Source organism: Athene noctua, chromosome 1 (assembly GCF_965140245.1).
Source record: "Athene noctua chromosome 1, bAthNoc1.hap1.1, whole genome shotgun sequence".
In the NCBI taxonomy this organism is placed as follows: Eukaryota; Metazoa; Chordata; class Aves; order Strigiformes; family Strigidae; genus Athene; species Athene noctua.
Window position 1 is genome coordinate 51,088,942 of NC_134037.1, and position 25,246 is coordinate 51,114,187.

A 25,246-nucleotide genomic window follows, 5' to 3' on the forward strand; every position below is an offset into this window, starting at 1 on the left:
AAAGCCTCTGAGATGGTATCTGAAGCCTATAGGCTGTGTTTTGCAAAGGTCAGGCCAGTCTGTGAGAAGAAGGCTGTAACTTTTCCTGTTGCAGTCACTAGAGCGTGGCTGGGTCTCTCTCCCTTGAATCTGACAGCAACCACATTTTCAGAAACATGGCCCCAAAACACGAGTGTATCTCAGCAGAACTTGAAAGCAAGTTCTTCTTTGAGTTTGATTTCTCAGTTGGCTTTTAAAAGATGTGCAGTCGTGCAACTACATCATGTACCTTCTCCGAGTAATGACCACAACTGGTCCCCAAATGTTTACCAGCACAAGGATGCCTACATGCAGGAAGTGGGAAATGGGGGTGGGTCTGGTAGTTACTCTTGATGTGGTCAATCTGCCACTGACCTTGTTTGAGTAAGGGGAAGGGGAGGATGTGAAAATGAGACTCTGCTTTAATCTCTTGTGTGCATTTTATCTCCCCTCCAACTTTCTAAAGAAGTTTCAACTATTAGAGCCAGCTCCCTTCCCTCCTTCTTCCCCTTACAATTACAGCAGGCGCAGGGAGAACAGCAGCAGCAGCAGCTGAGGCTGAGTTGCGCAGGCTTGTTGTTGAGCTGAAGTGGTGATAGCATCAAAGGAAATGGATGGGGATTTCTGAGATCAGAGCTGTTAGGGCCATTCATGATTTGTTGCCAGGCTGAAAGCTGCTGCAGAGAGAGCTGCCTGAGAAATGCTGATTAATACAGTAATTGAGGTTTTCTATGAGTGAGAAGGAAAAAATGAAAATATGACTAAAAATGTTCTTTTTGAAATGAACAACATTTTGAAATTGCACATTCCAGACAATAGCAGCTACTGGTATGAAAGATTTCTATAAAAGAGCAGAAAACTTCTGGTTGAACAGGGCGTCTTTTTATGTTTCTCTATTAAGGAGGAAGGTCAGAAGGTCAGTCTATATATTTCTTTAATGGCAGAGTTTCCTTTGTGATTATTCTTACTTTAGGACACATTCTTAACAATTTGTTTCTGTCTCTTCTTTCTTGATAAACTTAAGTTTTATTTCAGATCAGGCAGTGTTAGGCTAGACCTGCACACCAGCAAAATCCTTTCTCCTGTGCTACAGTAGTTCTGGGCTCAGCTTCACTGAGACACCTGGAGCTAATTTCAGGATAGCCTCAGAGTGTGCCACGGAGTTATTTGAAGTCCGTAGGCTTCACAGGCTGTACTTGCCTCCCCAGGCTCCCGGGAGAGAGCTGCACTGACCTGGGATATTGGCATCCTCCTGTTGTCCTGACGAATATTTAACTTCATCTGATCTAATCTCTGCTTCCTCTTCTTCTCCAGCCCAAAAGCGTTCTCAGTTCCTTGAAAGGCAGATTTGCTTTTCTCCCGCTCTCCTTCACATTAAGAAGATCAGCCCCCGAAGGAAACACATCAACCCTTTTTTCTACACCCACCCACCCCCTTTTTTTTTTTTTTTTTTTTTTTAAGCTAACAGGGAAGTGAAAAGCTCTGAAACAGCTGCCTCTCAGAGTGAGACTATTTTTCGGTAAAATAATCACCTTCAGTATGACTACATTGTTTTTCTGTTCTATGCGGTGTGACTCAGCATCAGTTAATTAACCCAATCAAGTAGGCCGGATTTCTCTCCTTTAATGAATGGTTCTTCCTACTTCAGAGCCTTCCTAGACCTCGTTTTGGATGTGCCTTGGTTTTACCAGGTATATCCAATTACATTTATATCCTTCTAGCCCAGTGCTCAGGCCACCTCTCTTGTGGAATTACGCTGTGGTGGAAGTTAAACCAGGACACTCACTTGCAAGCAGTTGCCCTACTTAACGTCTGCTGCCATGAGCCCTCCTGTGTTAGCGCATACGGAAGGTCTTTACACAGATATACTATTCTCAGCATCGCAGACCGAAAATGGCAAGTAATCCTTTCCACACATCTTTTTATCAGAGGGAGGAGGAGCAGGTTAAGGGAAAGAGATGTGTGTACACCCGTCAGAGACACAGACAGGCATCCAGTTGCATAAAACCTTTTTTTTCCCTCTTTCTCCCTTTTTCCTGTGAAGAAATACGTAACACCCAGATCACCCCAAAATATGAGTGCGCGAGTGTTTAAAAGAAGAATCTGAAACTAGCTGTCACGTAAAGTGCCGGGAAAGCGATGAGAAATATGCTTGCAGACGTGTGAGAAAGGAAAAGTAGTAGGGTTGCCTCACAGTGAAGCAGCTAGTGTTCTCACTGGGCTGTAGATGGCTATAAATGGAATTGTGCATCACTGTTCCTCTGAGCCCGAGGACGCGTCGCTGAAGAGACAGGACCACTGAAGGAAGTAAGGCATCTGGTTGTTTTGTAATGAGAAGCAGGAATGCTCTTAATAATAAACAAACAGGACATTGTATGCCATCATCACAGGATGTCCTTCCTTCAGCTAGCATGCTGACTTCGATTGGAGGAAAACAAATTGGGTGCAGGGTCCGCTGATTGCTATACTGAGCCTCCTTCCATCACCAGCGTGCTCCCGGACGGTTGATTACGTACTGTGCTGCGCAAGATCAGTGCTTGTTTTCTTACCACGCTGTGAAAGAGGCATCGAGTTTGGAAATGCTGCCTGCCTTGCCCTGCTTTTGTGAGCTTCCCTGCTGTTACTTGGGGAGAGGGGGAAGATTTTATTTAAAGGAAGAAACAGAAATGCTTTTCCTAATTCATTCTACAAGAGTTGATTAGAAAGAGACTCTGGAAAGGGATAAAGTCAAAACTCTGAAACTCCCAAATTAGTCAAGTAAAGTACTGTATTTGTTAAAGTTTGGGAGTAAACACTTTAAATAGGGTTTAATGGGTGTTCTGGAACAGGAGGGGGTCGTTTTGTTATGATGTTCCATCGAGTCAAATTGAGGGAGAACGAAAGCGGGTACATGTTGACCTCTGGAGCTTAAAACAGCGCGAAAAATAGATTTCTAGTAAAAACTGCCTCACGCGCGCTTCCCACGAAGCGCGAAGGGGCCTGCCCGCCGCAGCCAAGGCCGTGGGGCAGCGGCCGCCGCTCTCCCGCTTTCCGCAGGGGCCGTCCCACCTTAGTCGAAAGGGGAGGCAACAGAAGAAACCCCCTAGCATTATTAATAATATTAAAAAAAAAAAAAAACCCAAACAAAAACCCAACCCAAACCGAACGCGGTGTGTTGCGGGGGGGAGGGTCGGCAGGTGGAGCCCCACCTCCGGCGCTGTGGGGCGCGGGGAGGGGCCGGGCCGGTGGCGGGCGGGCGCGGGGCCGGCGCGCGGCGCTGTGGCAGGCGGCCCCCCAGCGTTGCTGGGCGGCAAGAGCAGGGCGCGCGGCAGCACCTGTCTGACAGGGGGGAGGAGCGGCGGCGGCGGCGGGGAGCGGCGGCTGGAGGTGTGAGTCAGTCTCCCGGGGACCCGGCCGCTGGAAGGAAGGAGAGATGTTTACTCTGTAGAGATGAGCCAGGTTTGCCGCCGACGGTGGGCTTCGGTGTGGAAAGGCGCGCGGACTCTGCCCCGGTAAGGAGCGCGGTGCCTCCCTCACTCTTACTTCATCTCCCCCCTCCTCCGCCACCCCGGCTCTTTCTTCTCGCCCTCCCCGGTCGCGCCGGAGGACGGAGCACAAGTTTCCTCGCCGCCTCTGCCGGGTCGGGAGCTTCTCCTCGGAGCAGCCTTAACCCTTTCGCTCCGACGCGCAGCCGTCACCCCCCCCCACACCCCCTCCGCCCCGAGTTGGCCTCCTCTCCCCCTCTCCTCATGCCGAGGGCCGGCAACTCCCTCGACGGCAGAGCCGGGACGGGGCGCGGGGGCTGGCCCCGAGGCGGCCGCGGGGGAGCTGCGCGCCGCCACCCCCCGCCTCGCCGTCTCCCGGCAGTTGCCGCCGGCCCGGCCCGGCCGTGCCTCCCCGGCGGGGGTCCCTGTTAACCCCGAGGCCGGCAGCCTTTCCCCTCTCCCTGGGAAGATCATGCTGTTTCAGTCGTCGCGTCTCGGTGTTCCCGGAGGAAGGGTGTGAATTTCGCAGTCGCGGCGTATCCGAAAAGGAAAAAACGACGGGATTTTACGCTGGGATTGAACGTCATTCCCAGCTACCGGCGTAGGCAGAGATTTCGGTCTCTAGCGAACCTCAGGGGAAGAGCCCGACCTAGTACCTGTTTGGGCATAGGTTTGATAACTGCGCTTCTGTCCTGAATAGACAGAGGGGCGAAGGACTTGGTGGAATTGTCCTGCGAGGCTCCTGCCCAGTGCTTTGAGATAGCGATTCTCGGAGGTACCATCAAAAGGGATAGAAAAACTGTCTTTAAAAATTCTTTATTTCCCCCCGCTCCTTTTGTTTTTTGGCCCCCGATAACGTGTTGCGGTGCTTTGTGCAGGGCTGCTGCAGTGATGCTGGCAGGATGTCGGTTCTCTCAGCCTTCCATGCCAAAGGATAAGGGGACGTCAGGAGGAGGCGGGGGGCCAGGTTGTTTTGAAAGTTGTTTGTGTGTTGAAAGCCGGTGGGAAAGTTCAGGCTTCCCCATTTGGAAGAGGCAAGGCTGGGTTCCGCTCTTCCAACATGCGCTTTCCATTTTTAGCTTCATTCAGACGCAGACAGCAGCTCCTTTCCTCTTCCTCTCCTTGTTTGTGACACTTTTCTGAGGCAGCTTTTCCACAGGCGACTAAGTGGTCTCACGGCCATGACCCCACGTTTTCTTTGGCATGGAATATATTTTTTCTCTCGGAGGCATTAAGGAAAGGGTCTGAAAAAGGTAAAGCGGTTGTCAGCCGAGGGATTTTTCCCTCTTTGTTTTTGTTCTCTCCTCATTATTACTGAGGCTGGCGTTTTAAGGCTCTGCTTCAGTCAGAGCAGCTTCGTTTACACTGCTTTTTGGCTATTACTCAACTGTACCAACTATCCTGCATATGCTTTTAAAGTGTCACAGACTACTGTATTAGTCACGCTGTCTCAACGGAAACCACAACACTGAAGGACAATGAGGATTAAAGGCTGTTTTCTTATTTTCCAGGCTGCTACACGGTGTAGCTCGGACGCTGTGAGTTTCAAGAATCTGGTGAAAGGGAGAGAGTGGACAATGAAAATGGACATGGAGGATGCTGACATGACTCTGTGGACGGAAGCCGATTTTGAAGAGAAGTGCACATACATTGTAAACGATCACCCTTTGGATCCAAGTGCCGACGGAGGCACCCTAACTCAGGCAGAGGCTTCCTTGCCAAGGAACTTGACTTTCAAATACGCATCTAACTGCAAAGAGGTAAGCGGCAATGCTCTGGGGAAGGTTGGAGTCAGACAAGCCAAATCACAGCGCTTTGGAAAGTGTGTGCTCATCCTGGCTTCCATTCTTTAACACGCACACACCCCCCCACACCCCCTACCACCATCACCACCAATAAATGCTGCCCGCTGACTTTTAAGATGGGACCCTAATAACTCTTTTAAGAAACTGTGAGATGGTCGTCTGTCGTATAATATTTTCACTGAAACTGGTTCTGTACCAATTCGCAAACAGTTAAATTTTCACACAATTTGAACAGCATCTGAATAAGCATATTTAAACTGTGGGGTAGTTCTCTGTGCCAATTTCTAGGCTGCTGTTTGCCAGGACCATTCATTGCCTCTGGCTCAGAGATTAAAGTGCCTCGGTTGTCCAATAAATAACTTTAAAAAAAAAAAAGTAGAAGAGGGGAAAAAAAACAAATTCCTGGAAATGTGTTTAATTACTTCTTTTTGTTTTCCCTTTGGTTATGAAATTGCTTTATTCTTTTCGTGAGCTTGCTGTATTCCTGACTTCCTAAATTCTTAAAAACTCCAGCATGTTGGTTAAGCAAGTGATGGTAGAACTGCAGCAAGCTTGACAGAAGGGTGGCCGTAGCTTAAATTAACTTCTGTTTATCTGGGACAGTATCTTCACTGGTAGCTAGCCGTGCGAGTCTGTCCTATCCTTGTCCCTGGAGTGGGTACATTCTTTGTTGTTGTTTCAGAAGGGCTGGAAAGAAATGAGCCCGGATGAGCAATTTGGTTTTGTGTTTACTCCTTCATATAGAGTAGCTATTATAGCTAGGTGTGATGTTCGGCAGGCTAATAACCCAAGGGACAACCCTTCATTTCTCCTTGTGCTGAGACTTGCGGTATAGCAGCTATTACCTGTGCTTCTACTTTGGCTAAACACACTGACCACAGAGCTGAAAAGAAGAGGTACACTCATCCGTGCCTATCAAATATTTCCTTCCAAACTAGGTACTTGTTTAGTCCTGCATGCAGAAATAGGTCCGGACCCCCAGCTAGAGGGTATTGGCACTGTGGAATTTAGCTTGGCAGTGGCTAGTAAGTTTGGTAAGAAGTTAAAGCTAAATTCTCCTTAAAATCACTTTTCCCATCTGCCCTGCCCTGCCCTGCAGAACTTTGGCGGAAAAAGGACGTGCTCCAGAAAAAAGGTGCAAAACCTTGTTTTGCATTATTGCATCGTTAGATAGGTCGCGCTTTGGTGGAGCGGCGGGAGGGGGGAAGGAGATGAAGCTGCCACTCCGCCGTGTGATATAGGATGATCTCTTGGTTGAAGGATGAGCCAGCAGCACGACAGCTCGGGCAGATCCTCGGCAGCCGGCTGGTGACTGATTGGCTGCCTAGGCTGCTTGCTCTCTCTGCCTCCGTTTAGTCCTGCTGCCGCGGCAGGAGACATCCGAGGATCTTTCAGAATTCCCAGTGCTGTGTTTGGAAACACCAAGGTGTAATTTCCATACGCTATAGCTCAGATCAGTGAATCGGGGTAGGAGGATTGCTGCCATCTCTGTATACGAGGTGGGGAGAGAGAGAAGTCGTTGAAAGATCCCTTGTTCTTCCATGTAAAATGTGACCCATGCAGCTCCCTGCTAGTGGGAGTCTGAATATAGGACATCCTCCTTTTGTTCTCCAGAGTTCCCCCCAGTCTTTTATTTGTGCTGAATAGCACCTACTGTAAGGAGCAATAGGAACTTTTGAACTCTGACTATTTCTAAAGTAGCTCTGACAGAAAGGGCCAATCTGATGCTTTTTTTCCCTCACCTTCTGTGAAAGCTACGGTCCTGTGAATATACGGACAGGTCACTTGTTTGCTGCTTGTCTGCAGGGCAAAAGAGTTGTAAATGGCATAATTCCGCTTGCATTCTAGCAACTTCTGATGTGAAACATTATATTTTTCTCTCTGCCTTCAAAGTTTGATTTTGTTCAGTGGGATCAGGACTGGATGCATGTTGCTCTCGCACATCACTGTTTGTGGGGTCAGCAAGGGAACTTGATTCTGGTTTTGACCTCATGGAAAACCACTGGAGTCCTGACAGCTTAATAGGGTGGGATTTTTTCCCTTGTGAAAGGATGAGGTAAGACTTTGGGGGATGCATACATGCATGCTTGCCAGTGGGTTTCAGAAGTGAGCTGTCTTCATTGTTAACTTGGGGGAGAGCTGTCGGTTCATCAGGCTGAGAGTTTTAAATGCTGAGTCAGTTTATTGACAAAAACATATATAATACATCGCTTGTGAAATGCTAATACTGTCATGATTAGATCATGAAATCCTAGTGCTGTCATGATTACTATTATATCTCCACTTGGAGTAGGAAAAGTACTGCGTGCCTGCTTAGGAGGGAGGAAGTACAACTGCTGTTGTTTGGGGAGGGTTGCTTTTTGTGTTTCTTTTCCGTGCCTGCTTTGTGAAGCAAGTGTCTCCTCTTTAAAGGTTTATTGAATTTGCAAGGGAGTCTTATGACACGTCATACTCTTGTTTATTCTTGGATCTTGATCGGGGATTTTTCTGAAGGACACATTTTTCATTATGAGTTCACAGTATGTGTCAGCATTTTAAAAAATGAATTACTACTGCTCGTAACATTTTAGGCCGCTAGATTTACATGAAGTCATTATTTATTTCTGTGCGTGAATTATTTACCCTTTCCCCCAGTTTTAGCAATTGACAAAAAATGATGAAATGCGGTGCCAAAATCACGCTCTAGAAGGCCATATGTGAATGATCTTTTTCATGCAGATGTTAAAAAACGTTTTTTTCAATGATTTTTCCCTTTGGTCTTAGTTCTTAAAGCCCAAACAGCCCTTCTCGATATAAAGTGCCAGTTATTCTGCTGTCTTGAGTATTACAGGTCCATGAGCTTGACAGAGAGAAACTTACCTCAGCAAGTCCATTCCTTGTTGCATTTCTCTGCTAAGGCTGTTTCTTAGAGACAGACCCTGAATCAGTGATTTGGATGAAAGCAGTGATTTTGAGCTGTTAGAAAGTACACCTCGCTGACCTCAGACACTTGCTCTTCCCCGTTGCTTTTATTCTGTTTCTTGTGATCACTGAGGAAGTGGTCTGAGAGCGTTTTATTCCATGGCACCTCTTTTAGATAACTGATCACTGAGCGAAGGGGTAAAATTTGTGCGGGCATATGTAACTGTGAAACTGGTAGTTTAAAAAATAAATAAACAAGCCAGTGTTATTCCCGGACACATGACAGCCTTCCCTATTTGCATTTGGAGAACGCTGTTATTTCACTGAAGCCAGTAAGAGTTTTGTTCGGCGTTTTGGGGTTTTTTTTCTCAAGCAGTTCCGCGGTCCCACTGCAAAACATCCTCCCCTTGCAGAATTAAGAGGGATGGTCATATACTTCCAGCGCCCCAGACAAAGGTGTAGGAGTGTTGGTCTTCCAAAGCGCCTTTTGGTACCAGGTTTGGAGCCGGAGGCCATCGGTGTCTCGTCGGGGGGCCGCGGCCGGGGCGGGATGTGCTCCGCCACCCCCCGGCTGCTGACCGGGCCTGCCGGCCTCCAGCCCTGCCCCCGCCCGCCGCCCGGCCCCCTCCGCCGCATTAGGACCCTGGTCAGTTCCAGGCCCGCCGCCGCCGTCCCGGGCTGCTCCCGGCCCCGGGCTGCTCCCGCCGGGCTCCCCCCGCCAGCCCGGCCGGGCTCTCGGCAGCGCCGCGCCTCCAGGCTGCAGCCGGGCCCCGCTCCGCTCGGCGCGTCCCGACCCGCTCCGGCCCAGGGGAGGGCGAGCGGGTGAGCCCGGCCCGGCCTCGGCAGGAGCCATGGCTGCCCGCCGCGCCGGGAACCGGCCTTGCGGCTTCAGGCTAACGTTTGAGTGCCTCTCCGTGCGGGAGATGCTGGTTCGCTGAAAGGAAGAACGTGCTAGCGGCCGGCTTGCAAGCGTGGAAACTCGGAACTTTGAAGGGAGAGGGGGGAAGTGTCTGAAGAGAAAAAATGGCTCTGCAAGGAGCGCGTTGCTCCCTTACGGCACGGTTCAGACCCAGAAGGCTGCACAAGGGCAGTAGGTTTTTATTTGCGGGGAGCCAGCTCGGGTCATGCTCCCCTGTGGTTCCCTGCCAGGAGGCTGTTTGGGAAGGTCCCGTCGCCGCGAGGCAGCAGTGTGCTGAAGGACACCTGGTGGACACATCTCTGAAATGCCTCTGCCACCGCGTTTCGGCAGCCCGGAGACGGCTTCCCCTCCGCTCTGGACGGGGAGTTCCTTCGCTGTTTTGCCTACAAGCCCTCGGCAGCTCTGTACTTCGGGGCCTCTTGTTAAGCCGTCCCCCTTAAGCAGCGGCAGGGCAGGAGCCCCTTTTGGCTGTGGCCGGGGGGGGCTGCCGGCAGCTTGGAGCCAGTCTGCCTTGGCACTGCCAGCACCCCTCTCCTGGAGGGTACCCCTCCTTGACCACAGCAGCTGAGCTTGTGGGGGCACAACGGAGGCCGAGAGTTGCTGACCAGAAAGCCACCCTCCATTAATAGTCATCCGGACAGCTTTAGTCCGGTTTAGCAAAACTTCAGTGTTGGTACACACGGGTGTACAGAACATCCTCCACAAAAATAACCATCTGATGGTACAGGGTGAGAAATTGTCTTTGTGTTCAGCTGTGCTGGGGGAGAAGCAAACACTGCGTGTAAGGTGGATATCAAAAAGTATCTGCTGTGTCAGAGACACCAGTTCAGTGAGTGTTTCAAGTTGACTAGTTTGAGGAGTGATTTCTAGAGATTCTGAGAATTTCATTAAAGTCTTTTTAATTAAGACCAAGATATTTTAAAACCATGAAAAAACTCCAGTTACCATGCAGTAAAACTAGTAGGGTGTGCTGTAGCTTGGTTGTGAACTTTTCTTGAGAGGGCAGATGGATGTAAATGAAGATATATGGGGAAGATGAGAAGAACATCTGCCTTTTTCAGCTCTCTATGAGAAATGTACAAGACAAAAATAAAACCGAGCCACTGAGCTTGTTTCAGCTTGTGGTAGGTGTAGGAAAATTTCTGGAAGTCCCTTTTCTCTCTTTTCAGTCCAGATGCACAGATCAATGGAGCATTTAACTACCTCTGCTGTTGACATTTAATTTTTTTTGTAGTGTGCCGAAACACATGTTGAAATGCAAACAAGCGCAAACAGCTACCACGTACACCCAGAAATCTGTTTCCGGGTGGATTACCTCCTTGATTCCGTGGTTGTTATTTGTCACCTTTATTTTGACATTTAATGTCAAATTATGCTAGGTGTTAGTCTGTTTACTGGGAGTTTTAATCTTGACCAATACACAAGTAATTATTTGTCTGTCTCTCTCCCTCTCTCACACCAAGGATGATACAACAAAAGAAAATGTAGCATGAGAAAATCACAAGGCTTAACTAATTTGTTAAGTGCTGTCTACAGTCCAAGGGTTTTGCCTCCTTTGCTTCGAAGGGCTGTTAAAGAAATGCTCACTTCAGTGAGCTATCTGTAGGGTCTAATGAGTGCTAATCTGCTTTGGTAAGAACATTTCTTTGGGGAGTACAGACAACAATAATCCCAACTCTCACTGTTTGTGAACCACTTCTGCTGTTCCTGCCTTGTTCTGAAGTCCTGATGAACAAAAAGACAAGTGGCAAGATGTGTGAAGGGGATACTATTAATACATTTTGCCATGAAAGTCTGATTATAATATCAAATTAATGGGCTTTCTATCTTCCTTTTTTTTCCACTGACTGAGCAGCAGGATCAACCTTGCAAGGGCTTGGGGTTTTTGGTTTACAAAATTGTTGGTTTTCTAACATTGTTTGGATACATTAAATTTAAGCAGATTGGTGAGGAACAGAGAGAGACAAAACCAGTAACTCAGCAGTGTTTTGCAAAGGGTTACTCCAAGGCACGTTCTTCTGAATAATGATGAATTGCTTCCTGATTTGTGGTCAGTGACTTTTTTTGGTATAATTACTGTCAAGAAGGAAGCTGAACAACTAGAATACATTTCTTAGACCTAGCATAGTGGAGCATTTTCATCAAAATCTTTACGCCTTTCTGACCAAACCCACTTCACATATGTTACCGGAACTGCTGACTCCTTTTTATAAGAGGGTGATCTGCGAGTACATGTCCCAAAGCCATTTCGTATTCTGTTTTGTATGCCACTGTATGCTGGTGAGAGAATTGTAGGTTGTCTTTTTTTTTTGTTCTTCTTTTAGCTGTCAGGATGGGTATAGAGCGGAGAAGCAGGGGAGGGGGGAGGTGAGGGGAAGGTTTCATTTTGATCTGGAGGAGCAGTCATTCCAGTTCCTAACTTATTAGAAAAGTAAGCTCTGTAGCAGTGAAGTGATTGATAGCTATTGAATATTCTTCTTTGCTGGAACTAGACTTCTGGGGGTTGCCTTTGGTGGGAGAAGTAACTTCTGAAGATATTTGACAGTCTGTACATTTTGCTTACTGTTTCTTCTTGTAAATGTATTTCCACAAAATGCATTTTTCAGAAGGTGTTCATCTTTGGCTTCCATATGCTCGGTAAGATGCTAGTACCTAACAGAGCTGGTTGTATCGTATCCAGCACGGTTGCCAATTTATTTCTGTTTTGCTCACCTGTCACTAAAAACCTCTTGCATCGGTTGCTTTACCTTGTTAAGTTTTGGGGTACAGGGGAGAGAAAGGAAGACTTTTTGATCTCTCCTGGCAATGGACTGATCCTGTGCTGCTCTTCTTGTAGGTCACTGGAGTTATAAGCAAAGAGTACATCCCAAAAGGAACGCGCTTTGGACCCCTGGTAGGAGAGATCTATACCAGCGATACGGTTCCCAAGAATGCAAACAGAAAATACTTTTGGCGGGTAAGCAGGAAAAAACAGCACCATGTTGTTGCAGTAAGGAGATCACTAAATGAGTACAGCTGAGAAGCTGGGTCACTTCCTGCTTCAGACCTGTGTGAATGCGGGGGGCAACTTCTCTGCACTGCCAGGCTCAAACAGAGCAGTGGGGTGAACTAAGCCAAGTAAAAGCCTGACTGTCTTGAGTGTAGGGACCGTGTGGGTGGAGAGAGCGGGGGAGATGCACAGCCCTTCCCGACTCTGTCTTCCGAAACGGATCGGTGCTTGATGGCGTAAAGAAGTAGTTCTGCTGCTTGCTGTAGGGGCGGGTTATTTTGCATTTCTTCACAGCGGAAAGTCATTCTTGTTTATGCAAATATCACGTATCCTTGATTTTCCCAGCTATGAAGAAGTTGTGAAAGTGCTGCATCATCTTTTACTCTAGGATTGCAATAAATTTTGTGACATTTTTTCCTGGGTTTTGAATAGAATTGCTATAACACAGTGGTGGTGGTCTTCAGAGTGTATCATTCAAGTCATAAGCTTTTCAAGTCTGCTTCAGAAAGTGTTAAAACAGCAGCCCACAGATCTTAGTGAAGGGAAAAATCCATTAATGCCAGTCAATACTAGATGTGATGCCTCATTTCTGCTCCGTAGTATAAGCTGGAAGGGAGCACCAGCCAGTTTGTTTTGGCTTGGGGAGTCTGTGCTGGGGAATATGCTTCCAGTTTATCAGTTGACATAATCCTCAGTTTCCTTTACAGACCTATTATTAATTGTTAGAGAACATTCCTTCAGCCCCATCTCCTTCCATGGATTTGTTTTGCTGCCTTCTAGCCATTTAGGTTGTGTCTAAATCGGTGGATTTGGGAGTGTATCCAAACCTCTGTGCCCAGGTGCCTGCCTGCCTTAGCAATATCCCGACCTCATATCCAGGTGAAACCCAGGGCAAGCACCAGCGTTCCCCACACCCCTTTCTTCCTACCTAATTGCATCATTTTGGTTTTCTCAGATCATCTTTGTGCAATATAACACAGCATTGCACAGGCAGTTATCTTCATGAGCATTTTTACAAAGCAGGCAAGTGTTTTCACATTGACAAGGCTACAAAATGTTTCCTTCAGCTGAATTTTCTGTGTCCAGCATAGGAAGGGACTGGCACATTAGCCCTAGTCCTGCCAGTTGTTAGTAAGATGGCAGACATTGGGAGGAGGGGCTGCTAACTGTCCTGCAGGACTTCGTCCATATATTGCAGCAAGAAAGATGACATCATTCCCCTGATGTGATTTTAAGCCTTAATGTGGAGGGATCCTCAGAAATAATATCCTAGCAGCCATCTAAGCATCGTTAAATTCCCTGTTATAATCTCTTGATTCGTTCAAGACAGGCTGCTGCACTGAAAATGAATTCCTTCCTAGGGGTCTGACACAGGCTTGCATATGCAAAGGAAATTGTGGGAGATAACTTCCCACATGTTATTAAAGGCATCCTGGGCTTGCTGGCAGGAGTGGGAACATCTGCTGTGTGCGCGGGGGGATGCTGCCTGCGCCTTGCCCGCGCAAGGGGAGCGGGGCCACCCGGGGCCAGCGTCATTTCTGGGAACCGCGCCATGACTCAGCACATCTGGTCTCGCCTTCCCCAGAATAGGTGGGAGCCCGGTGGGGGGTGCCTTTGCCCCGGAGCCGGAGCACGGTGACCGGCAGCATCAGTGGCCCTGCCATGGGAGAGGTGGAGGGCCGGTTTGGGAAGCGGTGGCAGGCATCGAGTGCCGGCACCCTGCGTTCCTGGAAGTTTGCGAGCCGGAGTGAGCAGAGAAACCCGAAGGCTCCTCTTGATGCAGCACAACTCGCCAGGCTCCCTTCCATTTTCTCATAACAAACACACCGCAAAATCTCTCGCAGGCTGCTTTGATGAGGCCACATGTATTTCCCCCTTCTCAGTTTACAGGAAGTTACTCTTAAAGAAAGTGATTCTGGTGTTTACGGCCCGCGTTAAAGGGCCAGACTGCCTCACCCCTCTCTGCCAGCGGCTCTCGAAGGGACAAGACGAGAGGGTCCGGCTGGCCGGCGGGTGCTCGCGGGGTGCACTGCCCGGCCAGGTAGGTGCGAAAGACAGTGGTGTGAACACAAAGGCAGGAACGTGCTGTGGAGTGCTTTCTCCCTGAGATAAGCTCTGTCTCCCCTTCGGAAAGGCATTTCCTGCTCAGCGAGGTGCGCCGCTGGTGCAAGCTGCTCCCACTTCAAGATCTGGCTTTTGCCTGGTCATCTGTTTCATGAAACCCAGGAACCCTTTTTCATCCAGCACGGAGCTAGTTCCCCCCCGAAAGTAAGGGATGTGTTTTTAACAAACGTGTCTCCTGGATTTTTCTTGGTGTTTTGGATTTTTTTTGTTGGTTTTGGTTGGGGTTTTTTTTTAAATAATTCTCTTAATCTTACCACTTTAAGAGACAATAGCTTCTATCAGAGATTGGGACTTCTTTACCCCCAAGCTGCTGAGCAGCTTTTAGAATCATGTTTTCTTTCCCTTCTGTGGACGAGCCAGAACGTGTCCCTGGATAGAAAAAGTGACTTCTCATCAGCTGGCCTCTCTCCAGGTCTTCGTTAAGTTATGGCAGGTGAAGTTCATCTTTGCCTCGCCCAGCCTTTCTACAAAAGGGTTACAGTCTAACTGTGAGCAAGTGTTGCTCTAGGACTCTGGGGGGGTGGAGGATGTTTGCATAGCTTAAACCTTTGGGTGGAGGTGGTAGGAAACTGCAAGTACAGAGGCCATAGAAAAAGGCGAGAAAGACTCTGACGTAACACAGCCAGTCAGTCTTATACACAGGTGACTCAAAGCATTAATGCAAGCATGCACTCAGACCTGCAGTCATTAGCATCACCCACTTGTTGATCATCGCACCAGGAAAAGGGCTCTAAGGTAGACTTCACTCAGGGAGAGTACTCTGCATTTCAGATTCTGGATCTGATTTGTTCATACTAGCAGAGACACAGGCTAAGCAGAAATGAAAAAGGTGACTGTGGACTTAACTTTGAATAAGCATCTCTTTTCTTAATGCAGAGGATATCATAGTTGGAAAGGGGGGAATGCAGCTTGAATTCTTATTTGAATAATATCTGCTTGTTTAAAAAAAAAAAAAGGCAGCTTATCATTTTTCCCCTCTGGACTCTGTGCACACGTGTTGCATATTGTGCATATATATTTTCCTAAGTGCTTCCTCTCTTTTCCAGATCTATTCAAGTGGTGAGCTTCACCACTTCATTGATGGTTTTAACGAGGACAAGAGCAACTGGATGCGTTATGTAAACCCCGGCTACTCTGTTCAGGAACAGAATTTGGCTGCTTGTCAGAATGGAATGAACATCTACTTCTACACCATAAAGCCCATCCCTGCCAACCAAGAGCTGCTTGTGTGGTATTGCCGAGACTTTGCAGAGAGGCTGCACTATCCCTCCTCCAGAGAACTGACAATGATGAACCTCAGTAAGTGGATTACAGTATAAATGAGGAATGCTAGTAATGTCTCTTCTGCCTATATGATCTAATAATAAGTTGTATAATTACACAGCTGCATCGTCTGTTGTGTCACAGTAGGTAGCTCGGAGTGGAAAAGGGGAATTAAAAAACTCAACACAACAGAATGAGTTCCCTGTGCCTGTTCAAACGTAAACAGATTATAAAAAATTTGAACAGTTACTGGTTTACAATCTGAGTTTTATCGGATGAAATTCTGGACAGACAACCTGAATATATCCTCTGCCTTCAGAACCAAAGACGTTGGTTTACTCTTGGACTTTACAAGTCCAGTTCCCATAGTGCATTGAGCCCGCTTTCATAGCGCATACTAAAGGCTGTCCAGTCATGCTCCCAAAGGGCTGCCCTCACTGTACAAGGAAGTGGCCATGTGCCATGACTCTGTCTAGGTGTCTGACAAAAAATGTGTTGACTGCCTAATGCATACTTATCGTATGGGAGCAAACCTCCTGTGGTCTTCTCATCTGGTTACTTGTTTTTTCAGCTCAGTGTATTTTGTCCCTGTTTCTTGGCTGTATAGCACAGCTTTCGTTTTCTGTTCAAAAATAATAGCACTGGTAACCGGAGGAAGAGGTATTTCCAGGAGTTCATCTCTGTGTTCCTCTGTGGTTTCTGACCATTTCCAGCCTCAGTGCTTTACTCATAGCTTAATCACTGCCTAGCACCTCACCCAGAGCCCCTTGGAGAGAGGGAGAGATTCTTGCTGACTTCTCAGTTCAACTGTTAGGCTGCCTCCCCTCCTGCTAGCTGCTCTGAGATAGAGCAGAGCATTCTTTTGTCCTTCTGCCAGCACCTGCACTGAGATTTGAGGGAAAACCGGCAGGCAGGGTTTTTTTACAAAAAGGACTATTTGCTGTTGTTTGGTAACAAATAATGGGTTATAAAATGTCAGTGTTACTTTGGGGATCCTTGAACTAAAATGTATCCCCACATCATGAAAAGGATGTCACAAATTGAGATTAATCAAAAGTACATCTATCCTCTGTGGAGATCATCCTTTCACCAGTTTTTGGTCTTTCCCTACAAATTATAGAAGAAAATTTGCTTTCTTCTAATGGCAGAGGGGGGAGGGAGGGAATGTTCTATGCTGCTATATTCCCTATTCAAAAAAATATCTCACTGACTCTGTCACCTTTGCACATATGTCATTTCACCACTCGCTGTTCAGTTTCATTTTCTGATACAGGGTAATGTTGGCTTTTCAATGGGACCTGCAGGTGGGATGAGACAACAGCATTAAGGGTTCCTGTGGATGAGGAGTTTGCAAAAATCCAGCCAGACACATTTGGCCATGAGCTAGGAGGATACACAAAAGCAGCCTCGGTTTCCTGCATCTTCTGGCATCTTAGGTTGCCTTGCAGAAGTAGCGAGGAATGTATTTGTGAAGTGTCAACTAATTACCTGGTTAGTCTTACTCAAGTCAAAAAGAGGGTCTGGACACATGCAGAATAATCCATTTTAGTAAAAGTAGGCTCAATATCTGGACTTAAAGAAATGGGATCTTGAACAACAATTGTGTAGTTCAGCCTTAACATTAAAAAAAGCAATCTTTCCAGACATTGAGATCGAAATATCCTTTCTTCTTTTCAAAGATAATTCCATGTAAACATTTTAGAAATTTTATGTTAGCCCCCTCCACCTAAAGAAAATAGCAGTTCAAAAAAAAGAGAAAAAGTACTCAATTTTTTATCTTTTCCCCTCATCTTTGTGACAAACGCATTCAGGCCTAAAGTCTGCAGCTGGGCCAGAAACCCTACAGGTACTGTAAGAACTGACGTTTTCTAAAGTTTCAGTGCCCTTTCTTTAAAAGTACAGAAGAAAAAATACAGAGGTCTCCCAAAGATGCTTATTTGCTGAACGCCCTGTAGTAACAGTGCAAGCAGGGATGGGTTTTGCAGCATTAGTACTGGAACTAGATGAGTTTAAAGTGAAACTGTTCAGTTTCCTTCTTCGTCCCAGGCTACTTCTAGTTAAAGCTAAGATTAGTGAGCGTCCTGTTGCCTCTCCAGCCTCTCCCTATCGCACGCCTGGCCAAGGTGCCCTCACACTGCGTTCATCTGTGAATAAAGTGCAGAAGGCTTGTCCCCAGATGGCTTGGATCCTGCACCTGCTGCAGATGTGGGGCTTTGCGCCATCAAAACATCTTAACACAGTCTTGCTTGGGAGGACCCACCACTGGTCCCCTCCTCCACCTGTTAGGAAGTCAGGAAAGCCCTCTCCAGCCAAAGAGATTGCTAATAATTCTGTGTTTAAAGTGGCACAGCTGCCCTCAGAGGAGCAGGCGAGCATCGTCACCTCTCCCAGCTCCTGGCTGCACGTTTTGGCACCCTCTGAGGAATAGGGAGGGAAAGTCAGAGCCCAGGTCCCACCACAGGCTGAAGTCAGGACTCCCTCCTGCTGGGACACGTGCCGGCACGAGCGTTGGGCAGCAGCACTGCCAGCCCGTGGTCGTGGTGAGTTGCGCCCAGCTCCCTCCCTCCACCGCGTCTTGGGTGTGCAGATCATGCCAGTGCCCGCAGGAGGCTTTGGAAGAGCTGTGCCTTGGCTGGTTGCCCAGCCCAGCACAGGAGAGGCCACCTGGGACACACACCTACGGAGAGCTTTCAGTCTTGCCAACTTAAAATATAGGCAGCTGCTTTAGGTGCCTCAGGGGTTTTGGGATCACGGTCTTGGAGTTCAACACCTCAGTTCCTCTTTAAGCACCCGGGCGGGATGGGCCTCCAGGGAAAAATGTATCAGGGAATTTCTCTGGCTTTATTTCCTGTAATTAGTGGCCTCAAAAATGAGCAAACTACCACTTTAGAGCATAAATATATTTACACATCCACATATAACATCTACTTGCCTCTGTAACAACAAACTTTCAAATTAAAGGTAACTTCTCCAGCGTTATTCGTTAGTGCTGTAGAAGGAAAGCATCCAGATTCAAGACGGCAATTAGGCATGTGCTTAGTTATGGGTTTAACCCTGTCCCGTGTGTTTTCTTGATCTGGGGCCTTTGACCCAGTCCTTCAGACGCTGAAGCACACACCTACCTTCACAGCCGTGATTAGCTCCGATTGGAGCTATGTAACTTCAAGTGGATGTTGAAGTGCCTGCAAGGAGTTGCACAACAGTGGTAGAGGCAAGACACCTTATCCCAGAGGTGCAAATACAGTCTTGTTTCAAACGATCCCCTTCTTGTCTGTTTTAAGGCCACTGATGTTGTTTTCTATCAAGATTTGAGATACATCACCTTCAGATGGTTCCATTGTCCAGTAAATGGTTTTAAGTGCAATGGCACAAGATTTTGATACTCTGCTGGCCAAAAATCAGTTTTCGGTAGTTTTTTTCAATGTGTTTAACCTCATTAAACTGGGCTGTCAGATTGTCCTTTAGTCTGTGATACTTTATTTTTGGACTAGTGAACAGACTGAGGAAATCTGCTTTCGGGTTCCCACTTAGTTTAGTATTTCATTCCTACTTCACTGTAGGGGGATTATTTGAGGACGGAGGATGTAGGAGGTAACAGTTTTAAAAAAATACACCACCACCCCACCCCCCACCCCCCCCCCCCGAACAATTACATTGACTCAGGACATGACTATTTGATAATAATGTTCATGTATTGCAATCATATGATGCAACTTCCTGCTGCTTATGTTGTGTTTGTCTCCTCAGTCAAGTATGGGCAGGTGACATCTTTTTCATCAAGCTTCAATAAAAAAATTTGAGTTGGGGGAACATAATTTGCCTAGTTACAAAATATTTGGCAATCTTTTTGTTCCATTAATAGGTTTAACAAGGTATTATTTAAAATCTTTAGGATTTTATGAAGATTAACTTTTTAATACTTGTTTCTTAAATGTGATTTTTTTTTTTTCTTTTCTTCTTCCTGCTGGCCCTGACACGCTAGCCATTAGCTAAGTCCTGCCGCTCGCTTTCCCTTTTGTTTATGGGCAGTTTCACTTTCTGGTTTTGAAGCTTCTCTGTTTGGGTTGAGAGGAAACATCTGCATTTGCTTAAAAAAAAAAATGCCTCCTGGAATCTTCAAAAGGGCTCAGGAAAATGATTTTGAAATGATATGAAAGGTTGTCTTCACAAAACCAGAATTTGGGGGCTAAAGTTGACTTAATATTGACGATTATTTGAAGACTCCCTTAAAGACCTTCTCTGAGCAAAATCTTTTCAAAGGCATGTCACCCTGCCTTGGACCCATTTAGAAAACAGATGATCAAATTATATACTTCTAAATGTTGGTCTCCGTTCTCATTTTGAGTGGAAACACTCTTTGTTTTGCCTGCTTCACAACTTCGAGGTTCTCTTCCTACTAGCAAAAGAGGTGCTTAATTTAGATCGAAAATGTGAATCGGCATAATTAAGCTCCACCACTCAAAGTGTTCAGTACCATCTCACTCCTGAAATTACTGTTGAAATTACTGTCTACCTTACAACTGTTTTTCAAATTTTTAGAAAAAAACAGGTCATTGTTTTTATGAAGTCTTTCTCAGGCTACAGCTTGGGAGCACAAGAAATGAGAGCAAAGCCTAGAGCTATGCAGCAGTCTGTAGCTGGAACACCCACATTGGAGTGACTTCAGGCAGCCCCTCCACTCAAGTTTTATTAATGCTTAAAAGTAACGGGAGTTGTGTCTCTTTCCCTCTTGTGCACACTCACTAATCTCAGATCTGAGCAAATAATCTGTTGACCTTGGTTAGAAGTGAATCGGGCTCCTAAAGAGGCACGTCTGGGTTTTTTTCTTTTTCCCCCTCTCCCCTCCAGTCAGTACCTTACAAATACAGCTGCACTGTTCTTGTTTTGTCATGAACCTCTTTTCTGTGCGTGTCTCTGACCACAGAAACTAGACAGATCTTGGAAGAGTATGTGGCTATATTTAGTGTATATATGTATATGGGTGTGGGAGGGAGAAATGCATTTCAGGAGTGAGAGGGAGACATTGTGATTGGTAAGAACCTAACTCTAAAATCACAAGTTTAAAAAGAAATCTATTTATAAGAAATACCTCCCTTTAACTTTGAACTATGACTCCTTTAAGAGTAACAAGAATAGTTGTAAACCTCTCAATCAGTTTCAGTCCTGGTTTAAATCCACGTTCAGTATAAAACATAAGAACCTCTCCTTGGCCCCCGACATTACCTTCTCTTATTTTACACAGTGCTGACACACTTGTTTATGTTTTTATCTCTCTGGTGTTCCCAAGTGTCCCTTGTGCTCAGGTAATAGGGGAGAAAACCAAGAGGGCATTTATGGACAAAAGATAGCTTGCAAACTGAAGAGCATTGTCACAGACTTGAAAAATTATCTTTAAATATTGTAACTTATGTCTACACATGGAAATTAGTAGGAGGGAAGACTTTACCAGGAAAACTTTGAAGGGAAGGAAAGAGCAGTTGTCTTCACTCTGTCAAGTGGGGACATGGGCCTGTTGCACAAATAAAGTTACGTTCTCACTGTGAGCTTCCTTTTTTGTCACTCACGGGCTTGTTCCAGCACATAAGGCACGTATGTCCCCACCCTGAGGTTTAACCTTGTGACAGTAGGAGCCGTTCCTCCAGCTGAAGCAGCCCCAGTTTCTCTATCACTTTTCCAGCAGTGCCAGCACTTCTTCCTCTTCCCAGCCCCCCCACCCCCCGCCGCCCCAAATTTTTTTTCTTTAAAAGAGAAAAGTGTCAATTTGAACTTCCTGCTTGACAGACCCCACTGAGAAACTGATATGGGCCTGATAAGGTGGTATTTATTTATTTTTCCTGCTGCAAGGCTTCACAAGTCCTGCTTCTCTCTCCCACCTCACCCCACCCCCCAGCTTTCAGTACATCCCGGTCTCGATACTTCCCAGTGCTGATAGCGTCACCGGGAATATTTGCTCTGAGATGCTGGCGTGGTGACAGGCAGCTGATAAGAAGACGTAGATAATAGTATCCACTTCTTGAACCTAGTAGGAAGTTTTATGTTATACTCAAAAATCAGGATGGGTGTTTAGAAAATGAGTTATCAGTCCACAAGTACAAAATGACTGAAGAAAGTAGATGATTTTTAATGCCAGACAATGAGACACGCTATTAGTTTATTTTTGAAAGAGCTCTGCCTTAAACTTTTAGCATCAAGAGAAGTATCTGTGCACTTCTGTGTGTACATGCTTGCTCTACAACACACCCTATGTTTTATCATAAGCGTTTTAAATGAACATAACTGTGTGCCATTACATTTCATTGCAACTTGAAAATACACAAACTGCCCACGTATCTCAGATTAAATTTGCTTGCTACCAGTCTAATGCTGTTTGAAAAAGGATGTTGCTGTGAAAGTGGGTTGCTGTGAGTAGAAACATGCTTTGAAAGCAGCTGTTTTCTTGGGTACGTTTAATAAATGGCTGTTCTTTGCCTTATAGGGTAATGTTGCCAAATGATAGATTCCATCAGGGTAGTGAATAGTGAAGCAAAGAATCCACGTTGGAAGCGGCGTGGTCATTGCTTGTTCCCATCTTCCTCACTGGGTTCAGCTGGTCCTCCAAAAATCAGAAATAACTGTTTCTCACCTCAGTCACAAAAGTAGAAACTTGGCTAAAGGGCTACGATACTTTTGAGTCACATACCTACTGGCACTGACTTGTACCTCCCAATGGAAAACCTTGCACAGAGCTAACCACAAATATGAAACCTTCTTGTATTTTTTCCCCTATAACACAATTATCTTAGAATTCACAATTTCAAGATTATATAACGATCAACTTTGGGAGATGAGATAAAAGCAGACATCTTTTTCTATGGAAGACATCTTTCAGTGTACTGTTTATATTATATTATGTTCAGATAACAAGGTAGAGTCATTGAATACAAATAAACAGTGTATGCACTGAACTGAGCCGAATGGATGTTGGCTTCTATGTCCTTGTTGTTCTTGTAAATACATATTTCTTTTCCTTTTTTTTTTTTTTTAAAGTACATTTCAACTTAAGCTGGAGCCAACCAGTCTTGCTTTCTTTTGCTTTGCTTCAGCATTTTTTTTATAAAGTACAGCTGCAAGCAGAGGAGTTTTGCATAGACTGAATGCCACAGAAATCTGCAGTAAATAGTCTGCTTTGTTGTAGATGTTCCTAAGCAGTATATTTAATGAGTAATGATCTGTTTACTGATGGAGAATACCTTCTCTTTGAAGAAGGCTTTCATCCTAGCCAGCCATGGGTTTTTTTGGTACTGTAAGTAATTGAACTGGCTGGTGAAGTGACTGCTGTGGTTTGGCAAAAGCCGATTTGTCATGCCTTGTTATTTTACTGAGGAACATTTCTGGGAGCTTGCGTTCTGCAAAGTCCTTCTGTTAAACCTGTATTGTGAACAAATGCTTGTTACTGCATTTATTAGAAATACTGCTTAAATAGACATTAAACAGCAAAGCTAGTCAAATTTAAGGGGAAAGAAAGGTGAAATCAGTTTGCAAAGTGAAGACTAGCACTCTGCAAATGAATCATCATTCAGATCTGTATGTACTGGCTGGTATCCCTTAAATTAACAGCGCTTTTTATTAACACTTAATACCAGCAAGCATTTCTTCACACAGAAATTAGTTTTTTGGCAAGTTAAGTGGTTGCTTGTCTCCAAGAGTGGGCTTTCCTTCCCATTAAACTTGTAGGAGTTAGACTGTGTTTTGAAAAGAGATAATGACGGATGCATATCTAAATAATCATTACCTTGTCTTTGTATTTCAGCACAAACCCATGTTAATCCAAAGCAGCACAGTGCTGATAAAGATGAGCTCTATCAGAAAAGCATCCCAAAGAAGGAGCACAGTGTGAAAGAAATCCTGAAAATGGAATCCAGTCATCCAAAAGGAAAAGACTTCTTCCAGACCAACATTTCACCAGTTACTCCAGAAAAAGACTTGGATGATTTGCATAAGAACTATAGCCCGGAGAGGTGTTTCTTCCCTCGAGTTGTCTACCCAATCCGACCTCACATTCCAGAAGACTATCTGAAAGCTTCCTTAGCATACGGAATGGACAGACCCAGCTACATTACTCACTCACCCATCCAGACATCTACTACGCCGAGTCCTTCCGGGCGGAGCAGCCCAGACCAAAGTTTAAAAAGTTCAAGCCCTCACAGCAGTCCAGGGGTCACGGTTTCACCTCTGGCACCTCCTTCCCAAGAGCACAGAGAGCCGTACTCTTACTTGAACGGATCGTATAGCTCAGAAGGATTGGGGTCTTATCCTGGATATGCACCCCCTGGCCACATCCCACCTGCCTTTCTACCGTCCTATAACCCTCACTACCCCAAATTCCTGTTACCTCCATTCAGTATGAGTTGTAATAACCTGAGCGCTTTGAACAATATCAATGGCATCAACAATTTCAATCTCTTCCCAAGGATGTATCCTCTTTATGGCAACCTGCTCAGCGGAGGTAGCCTTTCCCACCACATGTTGAACCCCGCCACGCTTCCCAGTTCATTGCCCAGTGAAGGAGGCCGTCGATTGCTGCAGCCCGATCATCCGAGAGACTTCCTGATACCAGCACCTAACAGTGCCTTCTCTATCACAGGCGCTGCTGCCAGCATGAAGGACAAGCCATGCAGCCCTACCAGCGGGTCACCCACAGCTGGTACAGCAGCCAGTTCAGAACACATAATGCAACCTAAACCTACCTCAGTGGTGTTGGCTGCCACCGGTGGTGAAGAAGCCATGAATCTCATTAAAAGTAAGAGGAATGTGACCGGTTACAAAACCCTCCCATACCCACTGAAGAAGCAGAATGGGAAGATCAAGTACGAATGCAATGTCTGCTCCAAGACCTTTGGCCAGCTCTCCAATCTGAAGGTAGGCAGTGGAGAATAGGGCATGAGACTTCTTGGAAGGCTCTGGTTTCTCCCTGTAGGCTATCTAGGAAAAGGAGGTACAGGCCTCCCTGCTTGTTAGGCTGTTTATCAGTCTGGGCTTAATATGGCACCCTCCAGCGAGAGAGCATGGTTGTGAAGACAGTGTTTAATACTGACACCACCTAATTAACCAGATAACATTGTATTTTGGCAATGGGAATCTTCTTCTGACTTTAGAAAACATCTGAAAGTACTTTTGTTACAGTACTGGAAACTGCAAATTGTTAATTGCTTTGTTTCTCCGTAGGTGCACCTCCGAGTACACAGCGGAGAGAGACCATTTAAATGCCAGACTTGCAATAAAGGCTTCACGCAGCTGGCTCACCTCCAGAAGCACTATCTGGTACACACGGGAGAAAAACCCCACGAGTGTCAGGTATGTAACACACCACAGAGACAACTTCCCTTGGAGGCCGAAGGGATGTCAGGGCTCGTGCACACCCCATATGGCGTGCGGGGAGGGCTGCATCACAAACCTGTGGCTGCTCAGGGCTAGAGTCTCTTAGCCGTTTCCAGCCCTGGTGCAGCAGCGCCTGTGAGACAGCAGTGTTCCCTTTAGCCTGCTAGAGCAACATCTGCCTGATACAGTTTTGCCATTGGCCATATTCAAAATGCTGTTCATCAATATTTAAATAAAAAAGGTGGGGATTTTTGTCCCTTTGTGAGAAAGTGTGAAGATATAAAAAGCTGCTGCTTCATCCTGCCGTCTCCTCCTAGGTGTCTGTATTTAAGCCATAAAATCCCCTCCCACTCATTCACTGTTTCTCTGCCACACACACCCCCCCCCCCCCCCCCCCCACTTTATA

General features: G+C 46.2%; 1 protein-coding gene across 7 annotated transcripts in view; it reads left to right on the forward strand.

The window, feature by feature from the left end:
• PRDM1 (PR/SET domain 1) overlaps positions 1–25,246 on the forward strand; it is a 64,663-nt gene that overhangs the window by 36,321 nt on the left and 3,096 nt on the right. For 5 of the 7 annotated variants that reach the window (XM_074923238.1, XM_074923252.1, XM_074923261.1 and 2 more), the window contains exons 2-6: positions 4,994–5,242; positions 11,944–12,063; positions 15,267–15,519; positions 23,273–24,381; positions 24,688–24,816. In XM_074923238.1, the coding sequence (XP_074779339.1) occupies positions 5,060–5,242; positions 11,944–12,063; positions 15,267–15,519; positions 23,273–24,381; positions 24,688–24,816 (1,794 nt within the window). In that variant the 5' untranslated portion in view covers positions 4,994–5,059. Of the gene's footprint in view, positions 1–3,419; positions 3,510–4,960; positions 5,243–11,943; positions 12,064–15,266; positions 15,520–23,272; positions 24,382–24,687; positions 24,817–25,246 lie in introns of those variants that run through there. The other 2 variants (XM_074923245.1, XM_074923221.1) reach the window with 2 other exon arrangements.